The sequence below is a fragment of the Lonchura striata genome, chromosome 19, assembly GCF_046129695.1.
Source record: "Lonchura striata isolate bLonStr1 chromosome 19, bLonStr1.mat, whole genome shotgun sequence".
NCBI classification, from domain to species: domain Eukaryota; kingdom Metazoa; phylum Chordata; class Aves; order Passeriformes; family Estrildidae; genus Lonchura; species Lonchura striata.
The window spans coordinates 8,230,916-8,249,347 of record NC_134621.1 but is presented as its reverse complement, the minus strand read 5'-3'; the positions used below and the strand labels follow the sequence as shown (position 1 = coordinate 8,249,347).

The 18,432-nt window shown below is 38.8% G+C and overlaps 1 protein-coding gene across 11 annotated transcripts in view; it reads right to left on the bottom strand.

The window, feature by feature from the left end:
• The window catches only part of ZNF207 (zinc finger protein 207), a 19,693-nt gene extending 1,261 nt beyond the window's left edge, over positions 1–18,432 (bottom strand). Inside the window, exons 1-14 of one of the 11 annotated variants that reach the window (XR_002466053.3) lie at positions 18,240–18,432; positions 16,708–16,834; positions 16,138–16,276; positions 15,436–15,603; positions 14,699–14,774; positions 14,155–14,202; positions 12,239–12,339; positions 11,036–11,196; positions 10,158–10,250; positions 8,727–8,969; positions 7,891–8,053; positions 7,558–7,741; positions 7,257–7,336; positions 1,532–3,171 (exon numbers count right to left, since the gene is read on the bottom strand). Coding sequence is in view for 8 of the 11 variants with exons in the window: in XM_021537585.3 (XP_021393260.1) it covers positions 7,581–7,741; positions 7,891–8,053; positions 8,727–8,969; positions 10,158–10,250; positions 11,036–11,196; positions 12,239–12,339; positions 14,155–14,202; positions 14,699–14,774; positions 15,436–15,603; positions 16,138–16,276; positions 16,708–16,834; positions 18,240–18,280 (1,521 nt within the window). In the remaining 3 variants the exon portion in view is untranslated. Of the gene's footprint in view, positions 1–1,531; positions 3,172–6,991; positions 7,742–7,890; positions 8,054–8,726; positions 8,970–10,157; positions 10,251–11,035; positions 11,197–12,238; positions 12,340–14,154; positions 14,203–14,698; positions 14,775–15,435; positions 15,604–16,137; positions 16,277–16,707; positions 16,835–18,239 lie in introns of those variants that run through there. The other 10 variants (XR_013340951.1, XR_013340950.1, XM_021537585.3 and 7 more) reach the window with 10 other exon arrangements.

The following is an 18,432-nucleotide window of genomic DNA, read 5'->3' as shown; positions in this document are numbered from 1 at the left end:
TGTATATTTTCCCATTAAATTTGTGAGAAAGAAGCTAGAGAATTCAGTGCAAGCAACTCAATGAACTAAAAAGAAAAAAGCCCTGCATGACATCTTTATCTCAAAGCATTACATAACTTCCTAAGTTGGGAGATGGTGAAATAGTTTCCTTTGGTTGTACTGCATTCATTTTAGGTAATTAAAATTACTGTTAGCAAAAACCACATTGGCTACTAAGAGCTGCAAATACATCCCGTGCCCCTTTTCTGAATATGGAAGAGATTTAAGACAAAATTTAAGGGAAAAAAGTTTAAGATGTCAGAAGCTTGAACCTTATATAAGGCAGTTAGCCGTCAGAGACACACTTTAACTGCTAACAAGAGAATTTATATGGAAGCTTTCAAGCTCTCAATGTCATGTGCTTCTTTGCTTTTCAGTTAGGATGATATTGGCATTAAAATTCTGCTATTTTCTCAAAACTTTTTCACTTCTTTATATCCTCAAGAAAGAAAAACCTTAAGGTAAGTAAGTTCAAGATAGTATTTCTGCAGAAGTCAATTTTACTGCCATTAAAACAACAGTGTTGCTGAGTGTCACTACTGCAAGGAAGCCCGCAAGAATTTAGGAGGTTATTGTAAACTTGTTCAGAAGGTACAAGGGCCTCACTATTCACAGCAGTGTCCAGGTATATAAGTACCAAGCCTGACAATTATTGATACCAGGGACAGTCAAAACTGTCTCAGCAGGATGCCAGAAACAAATGGCTTGAAGGTAACACCCTGGATCCTGTGGTTCAGACAGGATATGGCTGGCTGCCAAAGCAGCAGGCTCCAGTGCTCAGCTCCCTCAGCCACACACATTCACAAGACTGCAGTAAAACTGCATTTCCTTTAACAGAGCCTTACTGGGAATGTGTGCCCTGGTAATCAAGACTGCACTAAGCTGCTGCTTACAGTGTGCCAGACACATCTCACCAAGTGTTCTTCACCACTTGAGAAAGAACTTCATATACATTATGCTTTCCAAACACTTCTGATTCATCTTGATCCCTTACAGCTGTCCCAAAGCTTCCTTTCCTCTGAACTAGTTCCAGCCTAGCCCAATCATGAGACAGAACAGCAGCCACAGACAGCTGAATTCTTACAGAATCCAGGCACTATCATTATTTCCCTGGTCTCATTATTTTGATTGCAAGCATACAGATTTTTAAAAGTTCTTCATATGTGGTATGCACTTTATTTACCACATCTCCAAGTTACTTTTCTTGTTTAATAGATCAGGTGCAAATTTACCCTATTTAGAAAAGTATCAGTAACCCGTTCTCCTTAAAAAAAGATATGTGCCCCTACTTAAGCTTAAAAAAAACCTGAACTCCAAGACCTCATTTTATTAATATCTATAAAAATCATGTCACTGAAATACTGCCAACTTTAGCAAAGAAATTTCACTATCAGGAAGATGTCCAACTTTGTGATACACAAACTGCTGCAATGAGAGCTGCAATACTGGAACGTAACTAAGAACACACTTCATCCCTCAAAATAAAGAGGCATTTGAAATTTGCCTATTTTTTATTTTGAGACTCTAAGAGATTCAGATACTTAAAGCAAGAAGTACAAGCCCCACAATGTATTGAGTTGAACAGTTTCCTTAGACATTCTAGGGAAAAAAGAACTAAGCCAAATGGTCCTATTAATTAAGCAAGTGAAAGAAGTACAAGTTGCAGTAGTTTATCTTGAAGAATCGTTCTCATCTTCACTGTTATCAGGGGGAGCACCACAATGAGAATTACCAAAGCAAGACCATGCTCAATAACCATTCTGAAACAGTTAACATGGATATGTCACTTTTCCAGTCAAACATGGATTTTGCAGGGTGCTTTCTACAGGAAAAATGCAAAGGGCAGAGTACAAACAAAGAAGGGTACAACATCAATGTGCAATCCACTCTAAGTTAATTACAACTCTATCCTTGAGTTAAAACTACTTGAAATCCCATTAGGGGTAATTATTTAGCAAAATCTTGAAGAAATAAACAACTATGCTCATAAAAAAGCCTCACCACAAACTTTTAAAATATCTCAAGAACGTTTTTAAAAAGTCAAACCAGACTCGCACATTTATTTATTTACTATTTCACTGCTGGTATGCTGCAAGACCTCCTTAGGCAAACCTGCTATTCTGAAGCTTTCTTTAAGCAACTTCAAGCAATCACAACCAAGGGATCTGCAACAGAATGAGCACCTTTTTCTTCACAAAGGGCAGAAATTTTTGCTAGGCACCGTGTGAAAGAAGGAACTTCAAATAAAGCTAATTTTGAATATGCAAACAGAATCTCACAAGATTTAAAAGAAAAGTTTTTCAACTCTTACTATTGTTGCAATAGTCAAAACATTTTCAAATTTGATGTATTTGAGATGAAAGAAAAAGTTCTCCCTGAACTGAGGAAAAAGAGATTGAGGAAAAGGTTCTCCCTGAAACTGGCAAGCTGAAAAATCTGCAGCTTTGATTTCTCACTCTTCTGTGTTACCAACTTGGACCTGATCTCTATTTCGTCGCAGGGCTCTACATTAATATTTGTTGAGGTGCAGCTCACAAACACAGCAGTATTAACATCTTAACCTTCTTCAAAGAAACTGTATTCTGTAATTTGGGCTACAAATTTTTGTAGCAATTAACTTACTACTTCAAATCTATTTTAAGCTTTTCAATAGATACATATCCTTAGAAGAGAAAACATTAATAATTGGTTACATGCCACTAATTCAGAGACTACACAAAATCAACACTACCAAACCCAAAAAACAAATACATCACAAATGCAATGCAGGGAACGATGGGGAGGGGCAGTGTGTCTTAAGGACTACCTGACCAGCCTTGAAGGAAATGCATTCCATTAAGAGAAAAGGTACCCACACATCTTAAAACAGGTTCCCTCCCCTTAAGACTCTTAAAAACACAATGATAATAAAAAGAGAAATATTAATATAGAGCCCATCTACCAAAAGAGAATAAAAAACCTAAATTAAAATAAATTTAGGGGCCTTCACCAAACTTGCTGCAAGTTTGGGGACATAAATATCCAACAGCCATAAAGCTGTGAAAGCCCCCAGAATGAATAAAATAAATCCCACTTGCCTCAGACTGAACAGGGCAACACTGAGACTCTGCCTCAGCCTGTCCTATGGCAGGGCTATAGGAAGAAGAAAAATTTGAATTTTAGAAAAAACATGACCCAATTAAGTGAAAGACATGCATTAAAAACTAACAAAATTCCAGTGATCAAGCAAACAAAAGAAAATGACTGCTACAGCACCTCTTTTGCTAGGTCCAAACAGTATTTTTTGTAGTTGGTAGCTATTTCTGAATTGGACAGCTTGTTTTGCTTTGCATCTTGATCAATGGAACGTCAGTTGTCTTGGGGCATTTTTCCCCTTAAGTGATAGTATTTGATGTACTAGTTCATGAAAAATTGAGTTAAAGATTCCACCAGCCACTGAAAATGTTCAACCTTGTCTTAGTGTTTGTGTAGAAACTAGACCAGTACAATTATTAAGACATTTGCTAAGAAGTGTCATTAGTTACCATTTTCAATTGTGGCCCCAGCTCATTGACTGGTGTATCAAGTCTCAATTTAACTGAAGGTCATAACAACCTTCTTGCTGTTCATAAAAGAAGTAATCTTGGTATTTTTGTTTTCATTTTGTATCCAGAATTATTTGATTCCTATAAAGTAACTGTACATTATCTATCCCATTCAATTTCATCCACATTTTAAGATAGTAAATTATCCAGTTCTGTGTCAGTACTGCTCAAGAGCTCCACAGACTAAAATACTGGCAGAAACCACAGAAGGCAGATGCAGCTGTGTTTCTAGAAGCTTGTTTATATTGTCCCATGCATGCACAGAGCGAGGAATACTTATCCATTGTTATTAGATAAACAGCCCAGCCTCAAATTTGTTATCAGCACCTAAAATATCATTTGTGGGGGAAAAAAAAAAGTAATCCAAAGGTCTCTGAAGAAACCTTCAGCCTACATATGCCAGCTAAATAAAATTTTATTTAAAGCAATTTTGCCAATGGCAGAAGGCTATTCTAATGACTGTATGGAAGAGTTATATAAAGACTTCTAAAAATCTAACCTAGGCTTTTTCAAGGTTCTTTCATGCAAGTCTCATCCACTCTGCCCTAGAGATCAGCTACTTATGATATTGTGAGACCATGCATAACATAATGGAGAACTTTCTACAGAATCTTAGATGCAATAAATTCTGGCATGTTTTTTGCTAAACCTATTTTCCCACCTGTGTCTGAAATTTTCTTGTAGCCTATTCCTTTGTATTCAACATCTGCATTATTACAATCTCAAGACTGGTCAAAATGCACTTGCAAGTCTGAATTTTATTGCAAGATCTGCTGTGGCAAATTTAAGCAACAACTGAAAAACAAAGCTTCTGCCTATGTAATTACATCACTAGGGTCCTGCAACAGCTACACAAGAGATGCTTTTCTATAATCATAAAGTCTTCTGCAATCTCTTTCCAGGAAAGGATTAACTAAAGCAAAACCCTGTTTTCATGACCGCATTACATCAGGGATTTTGCTGGTAGAGCTATGTTGATTACACTTGGTACTGTAAACCAAGTCTTTGTCTTTATACAAGCAATTATTACATTCAAAGTAGTTTTGCTGGTTTTGGGTAAATGCACCATAAATCCAACTCTCTGAACACTAAGAAGCAGTATCCAAAGAAATGAAGGCAGGGACCAAAAGACAACACAGGCACCCAAACATCTGCCTGTTTACAGAAGAATCACACAAGAGACAAAAGTAACTGAAGACTGAAGGCAGCCACATCACAGCTCTTATTGCACAGGAATGACAGGAGCAGGAAAAGAAGTATCCATGTGAAAATCATGAAAAAACTGTTCACCTGCTTGTATGCAAGTACTAATGAATACATGCAGCAGTACTTACGAGGGGTTTTCACAACATCACTACTAAGGAAAGATTATTTTTAAAATGTATTCAAGCTTGAAATCTATGCAGTATTAGCTACAAAATGGTACTGTTATCAGAATAAGACATTCACTGTTTAAAAGAGTGAAACTTAATGAATACAACTTGCAGAATATGCCAAGTTAACAGTGCATGCAATAAATTTTTATCCCAGGAAAAGTAGGGCTCTGGAAATAATATATGGAAAATTACAGAAAGACACCAAAGGGAGAAGGAATCTACTTGACTGGGGCAGAAGGGCAAAGCATCCTTAGAGCAGCAATATGATCTTCAGAAAAAGCAAGAGTTTTACAGTTTTACAAGCAGTACTTAAGATCACTTTAATGTATGAATTTTATGTGTAATATTACAAAAAGAATAAATATAAGACATCATAAAAATCTCTTCAGTGTTTTGTAAATATCCTAATTAGGGAAACAGAAGAAAACCAGAGTATAGAAGCATTGCCTCAGCAAAGCAAGTTTTATCTGTTAGACTTACGTCTAAAGCAAGATGAAGAGCTAACAAAAGAACTGACATCAAGGCCCCACTCTGCACATTTGCAAGCCAAATACTGCACATCTGACAGGTGATAAGCTGACACCAGTGATCAGCAAGAACTGCTTCTCAACAGAGGCTTGGACTTATGGTCTTTAAACTGACACTTCAGAAAGAAGTCCCTGGCAATTCTTAATGGTTAAACTAAGGCCATTCAGCTGTAACTAAACTGCACTGGTTGCTCTAGTGCTTTTGAGACATTCCGTGACCACAGTTCAGAAGCTGAGACAATGTAGTATTTTAGCTGTACTGTTATTTTTGCACTTTTAAGAGAGAGTACAGAATAAAGCCACATGAAGTGCTTTAGTGTAGCTACAAAACCCTAAGACTTCCAAGAAACACAGCCATAATGCTCAGTATTAAGTGAAAAACTTCCACCATCTACAAAAACATCTATGAATAGAATGACACAAAAATGCTGATGATCCTTCTACCCCACCTTAAAGAAGATATATCCCCATTAATTAAACTGCAGATAAGGCTTGAGGCTGGAACATGTATTTAAAGTTGACCTGCAAATGAAAAATTTACCCCTCTTTTTTCCCTGTTCAGAAGACAGAGAGGCTTTCACTTCCCTCCCCTACAAGAAGTCTCCGTCTACATTCTCATCAGAGGTATAACACAGGAACGCATGATGTCACTTAATTACAACTTTAGCAGGAACTGGTCACTCTTCCTCTTATAAACAGAAATTACTAATTCATAAAGGGAGGACATCTCTTTGATAAAGAAGGTCTCTTACTCCAGAAACTTTCACTGAATGGCTCAAGAACACTCAGACAACATCTGCTCAGAGCACACAACAGATGGTTCACCTTTCAGAGACTGCCAAAACATGAAAATCTGAACATTTAAAGTAAAAATATAGCATGTAACACATTACTCTTGCCTGCTTTGTCTCTTCTATGCATTAAGAGGGTTCAGCTACTATTTCTCTTTTGCAGGTCAACTTCCAATACATTAACTGGAAGTCACTCACCCGTGTGCCATGCACCTAAGCTTCTAGAAATCTTCACCTAAAAGGATCCTAAAATTCACCTCCACTTGCACATTAAAAAGTATCAGTTGCAGAGTGAACTAATGGGACTCACCCTGGCACTAGGATGTATCTCAGAGCACTGTCACATCCTGCAAGCAAGTGCCAGGACTAGAAATCATGTAAAATTTATTGAGGACAAGAAAGCACAAATAAAGAAACATATGCATTAAGAGAAGTTACAACCAAGAGTTAGGATGTGCCTCCTGCAGCCTCAGTTTTGAGGAGTCAGTTAATAAGTGTACAGGTCTTTGTCTACTCAGGTGTACAGCTAAGGAGTGACTTTTTAGAATAAGGAATTCAGACTTTATCAAAACAGTACCAATAACTGTGTTCATTACACCAATGGCTACCACGGCATGCATCTGTACAAACCTTTCAGGCAGTTGTCCACAGCTGGTCACGAATAAAAAGGCATATAAATTTTTCTCCTCTTTTATTACAATGAAGTTTATAACAGTACAGAAAAGTCACATGACCTTAGTGGGTCAGTTTACTTAAACCCTGGAACAGGAAGAACTCTAAATACATTAAATATTGTTACAAGTTCAGACTTTAATGTACAAGTAGTTGGGAACAGTTACAGCCCTCACCAAACTATGTTGGGGACATGAAGTCCAACAGCACTTGAAGTGCTGTGAAGGCATCATTTCACAAATAGCAACGTAACATTACAGAACTTGCCTTTAAGGTGGTATGTTCATGTAATTCCAGCGCCTTCACAATTTAACGAACCATATTTACTATACTTCACTTCTAAAAACCTAGATGAAACATGAAAAAGAAGCCATACAGTATAAATTGCAACATCAGGAAAAGTTCCTGTTATTATTCCAAATAATTTTTCCCATGTAAAATAAGAATGTCCAATAGCTCCTTGCATGTGGGAAGATACTTATTTTTTTAAAAGTCACAATGAAGCCTTAACTGACGGAAGCTCGGCTATATTAACAGCACAAGATGAGAAAAGGTTTAATCTCCAAACCTATTAGAGCGTGAGTAGGAGCATCAGTAGCGGCCACCTTGCGACATTACGGGCGGTCTCATTCCCATCGGAGGGCGAGGAGGTCCACTCTGGTACGGGGGCACCATCGGAGGTCCCTGACCGTATGGAGGCATTGCCCCAGGAAGATATCCTGGCATGCCCTGATGATGAGCACCATACTGACCTATAAACAGAATAGTTAAGATGCAAAGAATAATTTTTAAATTTTTTTTTTAATAGTGAAAAGTGTATCTTGTGAAAAGCTTCACCCCTCCCTGCTAGCATAGGCAACAAATCTTTCCAAAAACAAAAAGCTGGGAAACTTATGATTACCATGAGGTGGCATGGGAGGTCTCATTCCTTGTTGTTGTGGAGGAATTCCTGGCTGTGGTGGCATCATACCTCCAATTGGTCCAACTGGTGGATTACCCAGGGCAGCCTGGCCTGGTCGAGGAAGATTGCGCTGGTATTTAGGCAACTGTGCCCTTCTCTCTTCCTAGAACCAGAAGAGACAATCACAACACATTGGGTTAAAACTTACCAAAAGCAAAGTAAATAGAAGTGCAACAAAGTACATTACTAAACTATTTTAACTACAAGTTAAAAGACTACTAGTAACATTACACAGCAGCAGTAGGATTTGCCCCCTCTCTGCAGACTTTCTTCCTTAATACAGACCAATTCAAGCATTCTGCATGGAACTCAAATTCTCCCTTTCTCCTAGCTGAGTAAAGGCTTTTTCTTTTAAAAACACAAATCTAAAGATCTCTGAACTGTAATTAATATTAATTTTTTAATTCATAAATTCCATATTTCTAACTGCTATAATAGCATCAAAACAACTTCAAGCTGTTCAATCTTTTGTTCTACACTTATTATCCAAGCCTAGTTAACTTCAAGACACATGCAGTAAAGTCCAAATTGTATTTTGGACTGTGAGATTTCCCACCACCACCAAAACTAAGGCTTAAACTGCAGCAAGATCACTGCCAATATGCCAGTCATCACTTTAATTAAAGAAGTTCTCTCAGTTACATTTCTTCTGCCAGTTTGCCCTCTCACCATTACTAAAATACACATAAGGCAGAGCACAGATGAAATTCCATTCAACCTGCTATATCATCACAAATTGCATTTTTCATTAAGACAATGAAAATATGTTAACTTACCAGTGATATATCCTCATCTGGATGGATCAACTTACTGGTTGCACTGGTTGTTGTGAGGGTAGCAGGCTTACTTGTGATAGATGTAGCTGGTTTAGCTGCAGTGCTGTTTGTCGTGCTAGTGGTTGAGGCTGTAGACTGTGTGTAAGCCGGGAATGTTGGTTTGGGGGGTTCTGTTGTTGTTGCAGGTGTAGAATTCAAAGGTTTGAAATCGGTACCAACTGGCCCTGGCACAGCTGCTGCAGCCTGTGAAACAGAGACAGGTCAATATTTATTTCTCAAATAAAGAAAGCTTTCACTTAAGAAAACTTAAACGATGACTGTTAGACCTCTGAAATGTTCCAGTGAGATCTATAATTATAACAAGCTTGACAAAAGTAAAGTTCAGCCTTACTGCATACTAGAGCAACTGAAACCAAGACAAAATAAACCCCAGTATGTACACATATACACACACACACAGGAAAGTCTAAAATCTGCAGGTCAAACAAAGGAACAAACAAAGGAACAACAAAGAAAAAAACACCCTACTATTTTATCTCAAACACTGAATTTGGAAAATGTGTAAATCTTTCCTGAAACACTATTTTTAGGAGCCTCTAAGCATAAATTCATTAGTCTTTCACTAATTTAACATATTTTGGCAACCATTAGTTTAGAGTACAGCTCGAAGTGCTAGTATTTATTAAAATTAGGTATATAAGAAATATTTTAATCAAAATATTTAAGAAAGCTCTACTGCATCAGGACTTTAAATGTTCTCTCTATAAACACACTGCAGTATTTTCACAAAGTACTACATCTACCTACAGAATTTTAATCTTATTTGTGAATGAAGAATCAATGGAAGCATGTCAGAAGTCCACTAGAGATTTCAACATTTCATTTCTCCTACTCTTCCGTTAAAAAAACCCTGTAGGTGTCTGTTTTTCAAAGCTTTCTCTAAAGACACAGCAATCTCCAAAGCAAACCTTAGTTATGAGAGAATGCTTTTGTTTCTAATCACTGGATATTTAAAATTATCTGAACCTCCCAATCAAAAAAAAAAATTAACATTTTGCACATAATGCAAATTTAAAATTCCCTACATTATGATGTGACATATTAAACAACATAAACTAAAAAGCCTTCACCATGCATCAAGCTAACCACTGCCCACTAAAATGCATTTAACTGCTTTCATGCTCTTTTAACCCTTTAGAACCAGGATGTTACATTTCATTCTTTCACACTAAGAAAAATTGGGCACTTTGACATGCTTGTTTCTGGTAAGATGCAACTCATAATCAAGGACTCTGCAGTTTTACCAGCTAAACATAATCAGGAATATAAGAGAAATTATCTGAAGATGTTTAGTCAATTTTAGATTTTACAGAACGGTCCAAAGGGTTAAGTTGCAAAGCAATTTGTTTTAAACTGTGACTTCCTGCGTACTTGTGCTGTGCTAGGAAACAGAGCGTTAGAAGATGCTGAGAGACTTTCTGAATTGGAGGAAGCTGCACTTGAGCTTGTGACAGGTGTCCCCATCTGTAGCATAAAAGAAAGGAAACAGTGAAAAGTGTCCAAACAAATGGGTGGAAAGTATCCAGATGAAAGGATTTCTTATACTAAGTCCTCCCTCATGAAAGGACTGTATTTTTGTAAACATGTATCTTCCCTGCAGAAGCCCAAAATGCAAACAGTACATTACAAAGGCTTCTGCAACATACTTGAAAGAACTCCAGGACCCATGAAAAAGTGCATTAAAAGGGAAGAGGTCACAAGCCAGTATCAATTCCCCATTTCCCCCCGCCCCCCAAAACATTGAAATTAACTTTTCACAATTACTTACTCCTAAACTTTTTGAAGTAAAAAAACCTCCTAACTCAGGCAATGTTTAACCGGTTTAACAAGACTACAGAATAATTCATCCATTTATCAGTAGAGAACCCATTATAAGTGAGAATAAGCCACGTCAAGATTTTTAATCTGGAAATTTTAGTTAGATTCTATGCTATCAGATTCCTGTAGAAAACATATCTCTTCACCCACCCAAAGTTCCCTTATAGACAAATGTAAAGGCATTTAAGAGTGTTTTGCCTACTCCTTTCTTCCCCAGTGCCTACAGAACTTCTGTCTGGCTTCACAGCTGTTTTAAGACAAACAAAAGAATCTTTTAAAATTCATTCAAGCACTACACTGAATAAATCATCAACCCAAGCAAAAACCTGAACCAGTCATTTCTTGGGCCTCCTCAGTAATAAATAGGCACTATTGACACAGTGGCAATTTAAAGAATATAACAAGAGATTCCAGTCTCTGGGACACCTTACCTGCCCCGCACTTGGGAAGAGTGGTTTAGTAACTGGAGGTTGTGGGGTCGGTGCTGCTGCAGCAGGAGCTGGAGGCCGGTTTAGAATGCCTGGGGCTGTAACAGGCTGTGCTTGTGTCATTGGAGGCATGCCAGGCCGAGGCCCAACAGGAGGGGGCATCCCTACAAACCACAAACAGTGGACAGCAGATCAGGCTCCAGGAAGCACAAATATTCCTTTAGACAATACTGCTCCCAGTACTCCTTAGAACAAAGTTTCCCACCACAAGATGTATTTTTAAGGCAACAGTAAAATAAAACATGACAAATGGTAATGCCAGCAATCACCAGTCTATGATCGTGCACAGGCAGTAATCTCAAACACTTCAGAGCAATTCTGGATTAAGTTGTTTTTTACTAAAGCTGCAATAATGAAGTTTATGCTCTCAATAAGCCAATACAATTCATGCAGTAACTGTTTCTGACACACTGCACCTATGCTGCCAAGAGCATTGATGACACTCACAAAATCTGAGACTGAATTGTTTCTGAACAGTATCAGAACTGTGACCAAAACACTGCCAGCTTTGCTGGGGTCATTAGTAAAGTGGATTGGAACATTTTGTAGTATCACCACAACATCTGCATTTGGTGTGTGTGCAGCTCTAGGAGAGGGTCAGTGGGAAGTTAACAGCTCCCATGGGTTCCATCAAGCAAACTAGCTGCTGGTCAGGTGGAACACCCAAGGAACTTAGGGCTACTTAAGAGCTGCACAACAAACATCTCTTCTAGCTATGGTAAGAAACTAAAATGTCAGTTAAGTTTCTTCACACTGCAGGCTCATTAGTTCAGTAGACTACCCAACTATTCCCCACTTTCCACATTTTCAATCATTACTGTTTTCCAATCAGCCACAAACATTAATTTAAAAAAGGGATACAGGCACAAACATTAATTTAAGAAAGGGATGAAGAGAGACCAGGCAACACAACAGTGTGACAAAGTGCAATAAAACAAAAAACTCTATTTTTTACTTTAACAACGGTACAAAAATCAAATAATTATTTATAATCAGAAGCCATGAATCAACCACCTCTGCACAAGACTGGCTTTTGTGGCAGGCCAACCACATAAAGGTGGTTGGTGGGTGGTACCAAAAGTCTGTATGTTCTTTACATAAATTCTAAATCTTAAGGAAAATAAATAAATATAATTAAACTCTCACCATAGTACGAGTTCGACAACCCTGACCTACCTGGTGGCATACCAGGCATAAGAGGTGGGATTCCTGGCCCAGGAGGCATCATTCCACCCATTGGCATCATCCTATTGAAAAGAAAATGAGCACTGGTATGAACACTCATGATAAAGTGTTAAGACAATTGGCACATCCCTGTATTAGATAAAAAATGGTAAGTAATTTTAAAAGCTCTAAAGAGAGGCAATTCCAAACTGACTCCACAACAATAAAACCAGAACATAACCCAGCACCCAAAACCCCAAACATTTATTTGAAATTTAATTTCTCAATATTTCAATTCCTCTGAGATTCCCAGAACTAGTGTCTCTTGAAATCTCTCTCAAGACTGCAAGCTGCAGCAGTGTTCCAAGAACCTGATCTCAGTAACTCATGGAGTCTGAATGCAGGAAAAGCAGCTTGCTCCTATCACCTACAATCACTGTACATCTGCTATTGCTCCCCTCTGACACTGACTGGCAGATAACCCAGAGCTGTAGAACTATCCAAAATTATTGATAAAAGCAGAGCAGAGATCACAGGGCAAGAAAGCTTCTGGAGTTTCAATTCTAGAAAACACTCCATACACTAATGATAAAGTGGGATTTTGGTTTTTTTTAATATGAGAAATCCTCATTGTAACATTTTTTCTCCACATTAAAAAGAAACCATTTGGTTTCTCTTCCTAGATGAATATGTATGAGCCCTTTACAGGGAACAAACAAGGGTAGCTTAATTTTGCTTGATTTTTTGCAGACATTCAAAAAACAATTACTGAAATAAAATAAAGGAATGTTTATTACTTTAGCGAGCAAGATAAGCTGATCTGCAGCACTCCAGCACAAACCAAAACCCCACTAAGAAGCAGTTTCTGTTTGTGTGACAGTTAAGACACCTTCACCACTGCTGTTTTCAGATCAAACCCCATGAACAGGTGAGCATTCTTTCTGGCAAAGTCTGATTTCTGCTCTCAACTTGTCTATCACTGCTACACAGAAAACACCCACTGCAGCAGCAGCAGTGACTGGGAACACAGACCCATCGTCCCTTTTTTTGGTTGGAGAAGGCAAAGTCAGTCTTGCTGCCCAGCAGACATCAAAATAAGTGCTGGATGCTCAGTGCCTGCTGCCCCAGAAGAATGACTTCTGAGAAACTGCAGATAGTGCTAGAACGGGTGGCACTCTAACACCAAAGTTGCTTTGTGTCTCTTAATTCTTTGGTAATTTTTAAACAAAGGTCAATCAGGTTAAGTAAGCAAAAATTTAGATTAGAATAGATAAAAGCATAATGCAACACCACCCTCTCCTCCCAAAATGAAATGCACTGAAATTTTAGCAAATTAATTTGTGTTTTTACAGGTGACATAATATTCACCTGAAGTTAACAGGAAATTTGATGAGGACTAAATGTCAGACAACCGAATTAAATTCTGTTGCATTTCCACCCAGAAAAGCTAGATCTGATGAGCATCCAAACCATGTTTGACTATGATATGATTTTTAAAGTCAAAGACTGTTAAATCAGTATGTCTCAGAAGACACAGAGCTTTCTCCTCAGTTAACTTAAAGTTTAGATTAAACTGAGTTCCTGCAGCATGTCCTGCAGCGTCAAGGATCGAGCACATGGAGCTGTTCAAGCTCTGTTTCAAGAGAGGTTTTAACTCTCTAAGGGTCTATTTGGTTTATATTTTGTAGAATGCATTTCACATACACTTTTGTAATATTCATTTAGATAAAAACATAAAACCTTCATGTATTATACAGTAACAAAATCTAATCAGACACCTTCCCCAAATTCTTAGGCAATATTCAAAGGTTTTCAGTAAAACAATTTCTAGCTTATCAAAAACATGACATAAAATGGCATAATGAATGTACCTAGAATTACATTAATGAGATGCTTACATGTTTCCACCACAAAATGACTGCATGTATTTTCTCTGTTGATGTAATCTGTGAAAATTTATGACAAAATCAAAAATCTAACTGTGAATTTCCAAACACATTGTGATAGGGTATGGTGTCAACCCCATAACAAGCATAAAAACCAACATACTCTGCCCAAAATACAAGAAAAATATTATCTATCCAGTACTTTTTTCCTGTTATGTTGATGACTGATAACCAGATGCACAATATATGTGCAATTCACAAGGGAATAGTGGCTCACAGAAGGCTCTAAACCAACACAACAAAATTTTATTTTAACATATTACTACTTAATAACTATTAAGGCAGGAGAAATGCAAGATACTTTATACATAAACCCAGTTTGGCCATATTTTACATGTTGGTTTACAGCCATCCAGTTCTTTGGTCAGTCTTAATATTTTAAGTTACAGAGTTCACAATTCCCTATTGTACATTCTTTGAATTAGCTTTACTTTTTATCTGACAGTTCAAAATGCACAGTATGAACATATAATATTAAATCTTTCTTGCTACTCACCCAGGTGGCATTCCAGGCATAACTGGAGGCATTCCAGGCATCATAGGTGGAACACCTGCCATTAATGGGGGTATACCTTAAAATAAAAATACATTTTCAACAACTCTGATGACATACAGTTGCAAACAAATGTCATGTACTATGTTTACACTGGATAAATGCTTTACAGCAAGTTCTGAAAGATTGAATTTTGAAATAATATTGCTTATGAACAGTGCAATATAATACTATCTGCAAATTTGACTTTGATTGTCCTCAGCCCTGCAAGACTGTGAATTTTCTGTGGTCTCCAAAGAAGACATCTTATTACAAGATATAATTTTCTTCATTCACTGATGAAAATTCTTTCCTCACTGCATCTGTGGCCTGTGTATCAATGGCCTGTTCTGTGTTAGAAGTCTCCAGACACACAGCAGCTCTGCCCTGTTCCCAAAACCCTGTTACAAATACCATGAACAAATATCACTGGCAGACTTCTGTTTGAAGCACTAACCTGTCTTACTACCACATGCCTTCAATCTACATGCCAGCATTAGATATCTGAATCTAGCCCACCAATGAAGATGTGCTCATGCACAGAACAGTGGAAAAAAATGAAGAAATTACTTATCTGCACCTCCCAGAGCTATTCTGTGACCTCAGTTTTAAAAGGGCAGATTACTACCCAAGTTTGCAAGCAGCAATTAATGTTTCTAGTGAGGTTTTCAGCAACTACCTAACATAACACACGCTCTCACCTGGAGGCATCCCTGGTGCACCTGGCACAGGAGGCAAACCTGGCTGTGCCATTGGGGGAATGTACCCCTGCTGTGGCTGAACTTGCTGGGGTTGAAATGAAGTTGAAGCTGCAGATTCATCATCTTCATACTCATCAGAATCATCCTGTTGTTTCTTTTTCTGGCTCTCTGCAGACAGTACAACACATATGGTCAAACTGAACACAAATTATATTCCATAAAACTAGCTAATAGAAAAATTCAAACCTTATCATTGTTCAAAAAGTCACAAATACAAAGAAACAATGCTGCATGAGCCCACATATAGCCACAAATAAAGGGAAGGCACATGACTCACACTGCCTGAACACACAGAGGATCTGCCCTTATGCCAATGTCACACTGCCAAGCTGCAACCAAAGCAGTTCAACCAAGGGTATGCTTGAACAGCAAAGCATTTAAGAACCATCAGGACAGTTTTACCTCTAGCCTTTCCTCCCTTTACCCCCACAAATAAATGACCTTGCCCATATTCATTAGGTAATTGTTGGAGCTGCTCTGGGAGCATCTACTTCTGAACAGGAAAGGAAAAATCCCTCCCACGTGGCTGGCAAATGCCTGGAGCTGCCATCAGAGAAGGCATTAAATCCTACCCTCACAAGTGCCAGAGCTGAGTAAGGAACACAACAGGGAATTAAGACAAACAGCCACATTACACCTTACCCTGAGTTTTTTGTTCAAGTAACCTCCTCCGTTCCTCCATGTCTTTTTCTGGAATGCCTTCCATTCCATAGATTTCCAGTTCAATGTCTGTTCTTCCAGGAATAGCATTTGGAACAGCATCTATTGTTTCTTTATGTACCTAAAGAAAAAAAAAACAACCTAAACAAATCCTGCTGACCACATTTCAGTGTAAATTCCCTGTGTTCTTCAGGCAGTTTCAAGACTAAAAGGAACATCCTTAATGGGACTAATCTCTCTGGCCAAACATTTTCTTGATCTGAGCATCCTAATCTCTGGTAACTACTATTACCCCTAAAACCAGCTTACATAAACTTAGAAAAACTAGACAGCACAACTCCTTCACTCCTACACAACTCCTGAGAAAGATCTCTGCTGCACAGCGGCCATTTGAGTGCTGACACAGCGGGATTCCTGTGCTGCAAGCAGGCCATTGCTGCCCTCTTCTCACCAGTTTTATAGACTCTGGAAGCCTCCAACCGCCCTTAAGGACACTTCATTTCAATTTCAGATGCTGTAAAGAAAAGCTCACATAAATCTAACAGGCCTTACCTGCATGCAGTGTATAGCTAAACCAGGTCCTGTATAGAGTTTCTTATGACATATATGGCATTTAAAGTGCTTTGCTTTTTGATGCTGTATAAGGATTTTCTCATCATCAAAATCCCTATTACAGTACCTATTGAAGACTGTTAAGGAAACATTCAATACTGGAAATGACCTTCTAGATAGGACTAAGGTAATGAGCACCAGTGTGATTTTTCCTGAAGCAAAAGAAAGGCACAAGAAGCATCTCTGAGCGTTCAAAGGGTGACAAATATTTCATGGATGTCTGAAAGCAAGCATCCTCATCCAGTCCACCACACACCTCTTTAAACAGGTACAAAAGTGGGAAGTTGTCTGCAGGCAATCAGAATCATCATCTGATTCTATATTGTTTGACTCAGGGTTTTCAAGTCCTAGCTATTTTTCTCTTCAGGGGTGTGAATGCTGCTACAGCATTAAAGGAGAAACAGGCTTGAAATCAGCAAAAGGGAAATTACGCAAATCACTCAGAAGTGTCTCTTTAATCAATTACCAGTGACTAACAATCATAAAAGAGAACAAAGGTTTTAGTTAAAAATTCTCTTCCTCTTCCAGTTATCCAGATATCAATTATTATGACACAGCATAATTTACTGCAGTAACTGGAGAATTCTCTGCTTTTAAAAAGAAATATTTTAAGCAAAGAACTGTTTGGACATCTGTGTAATATAAGAGGCAAACTGCATTTCCTTTCTGTGGGCGAGCATTGATATTTCAGCAAACACTTTACACATTTTCCTAAGCGGGACAAATACACATTAGCTATTTATTATTTAGAAAATGTTAACATTGCTAACAATGTGTCCCTTACTTCCTCCAAAACGTGAAATAAATTAATGCCTAAAACAGTCACAGATACCTTCCAAGACAAAATGGTACAATACCTCGGAGCACCTTTTAAATTTCTTTATTAAAGAATTCTAGAGGACAGAAACGTGAGAAGGTAAATTTGTAAACACTCCACAACAGTAAGTACATTCTCAAGGAGCGATCAAATAAAAATCCACCAGTATTTCTGGGTACTAAAAAATTAAACCTGATCATGATACAGCAATTACAAATTGAAAGCTTCCCCCCGTCACGAAGAAAAAAGAGAAGAGCTTTATAAAAATTCTCTTATAACCACATCCCACCGTGAATAAATGCATTTATCAGTAACAGGATTTTCTCCATTTATCCCTCGCAAGGGATAAAGGCCATTCTCCATTTCCCGTTGTGCCGGCTTTAGGGATCGGGCGGGAGGCCGCGGCGAGGGCGCCGGGAGCGGGCCCAAGGCCGTGCGGGGAGCACAGGAAGGGCACGGACCGGGCCCCATCCCGAGGGGAACAGGGCTGGAACAGGGCCAAGCACCGAGACAAACCGCAAGGAGCGTGGGGAGCAGGGCTGAGCCCCATCTCGGGAAGCGACGGAATGGCACCGAGTCCCGACCGCGCCAGGCCGCGCCGCTACCCTCCCCCACCCAGCTCTCGGCATCCGCCGCGTCCCACACAGAAGGATACCAGCACCAAGGCTTTAGCTGCTTCTTCTTCTTACGGCCCATGGCGGCGTCACCCCGGCCTACAGAGCAGGAGAGCCGAGCGCTCCCTCAGAGCCGCAGCGCCCGCGCGGCCGCCCCGCTCCGAGCGAGAGGCACAAAATGGCGGCCGAGCCCCCTCAGGCGCCGCTGCGGCCTCCGAGCTCCCAGAACACACC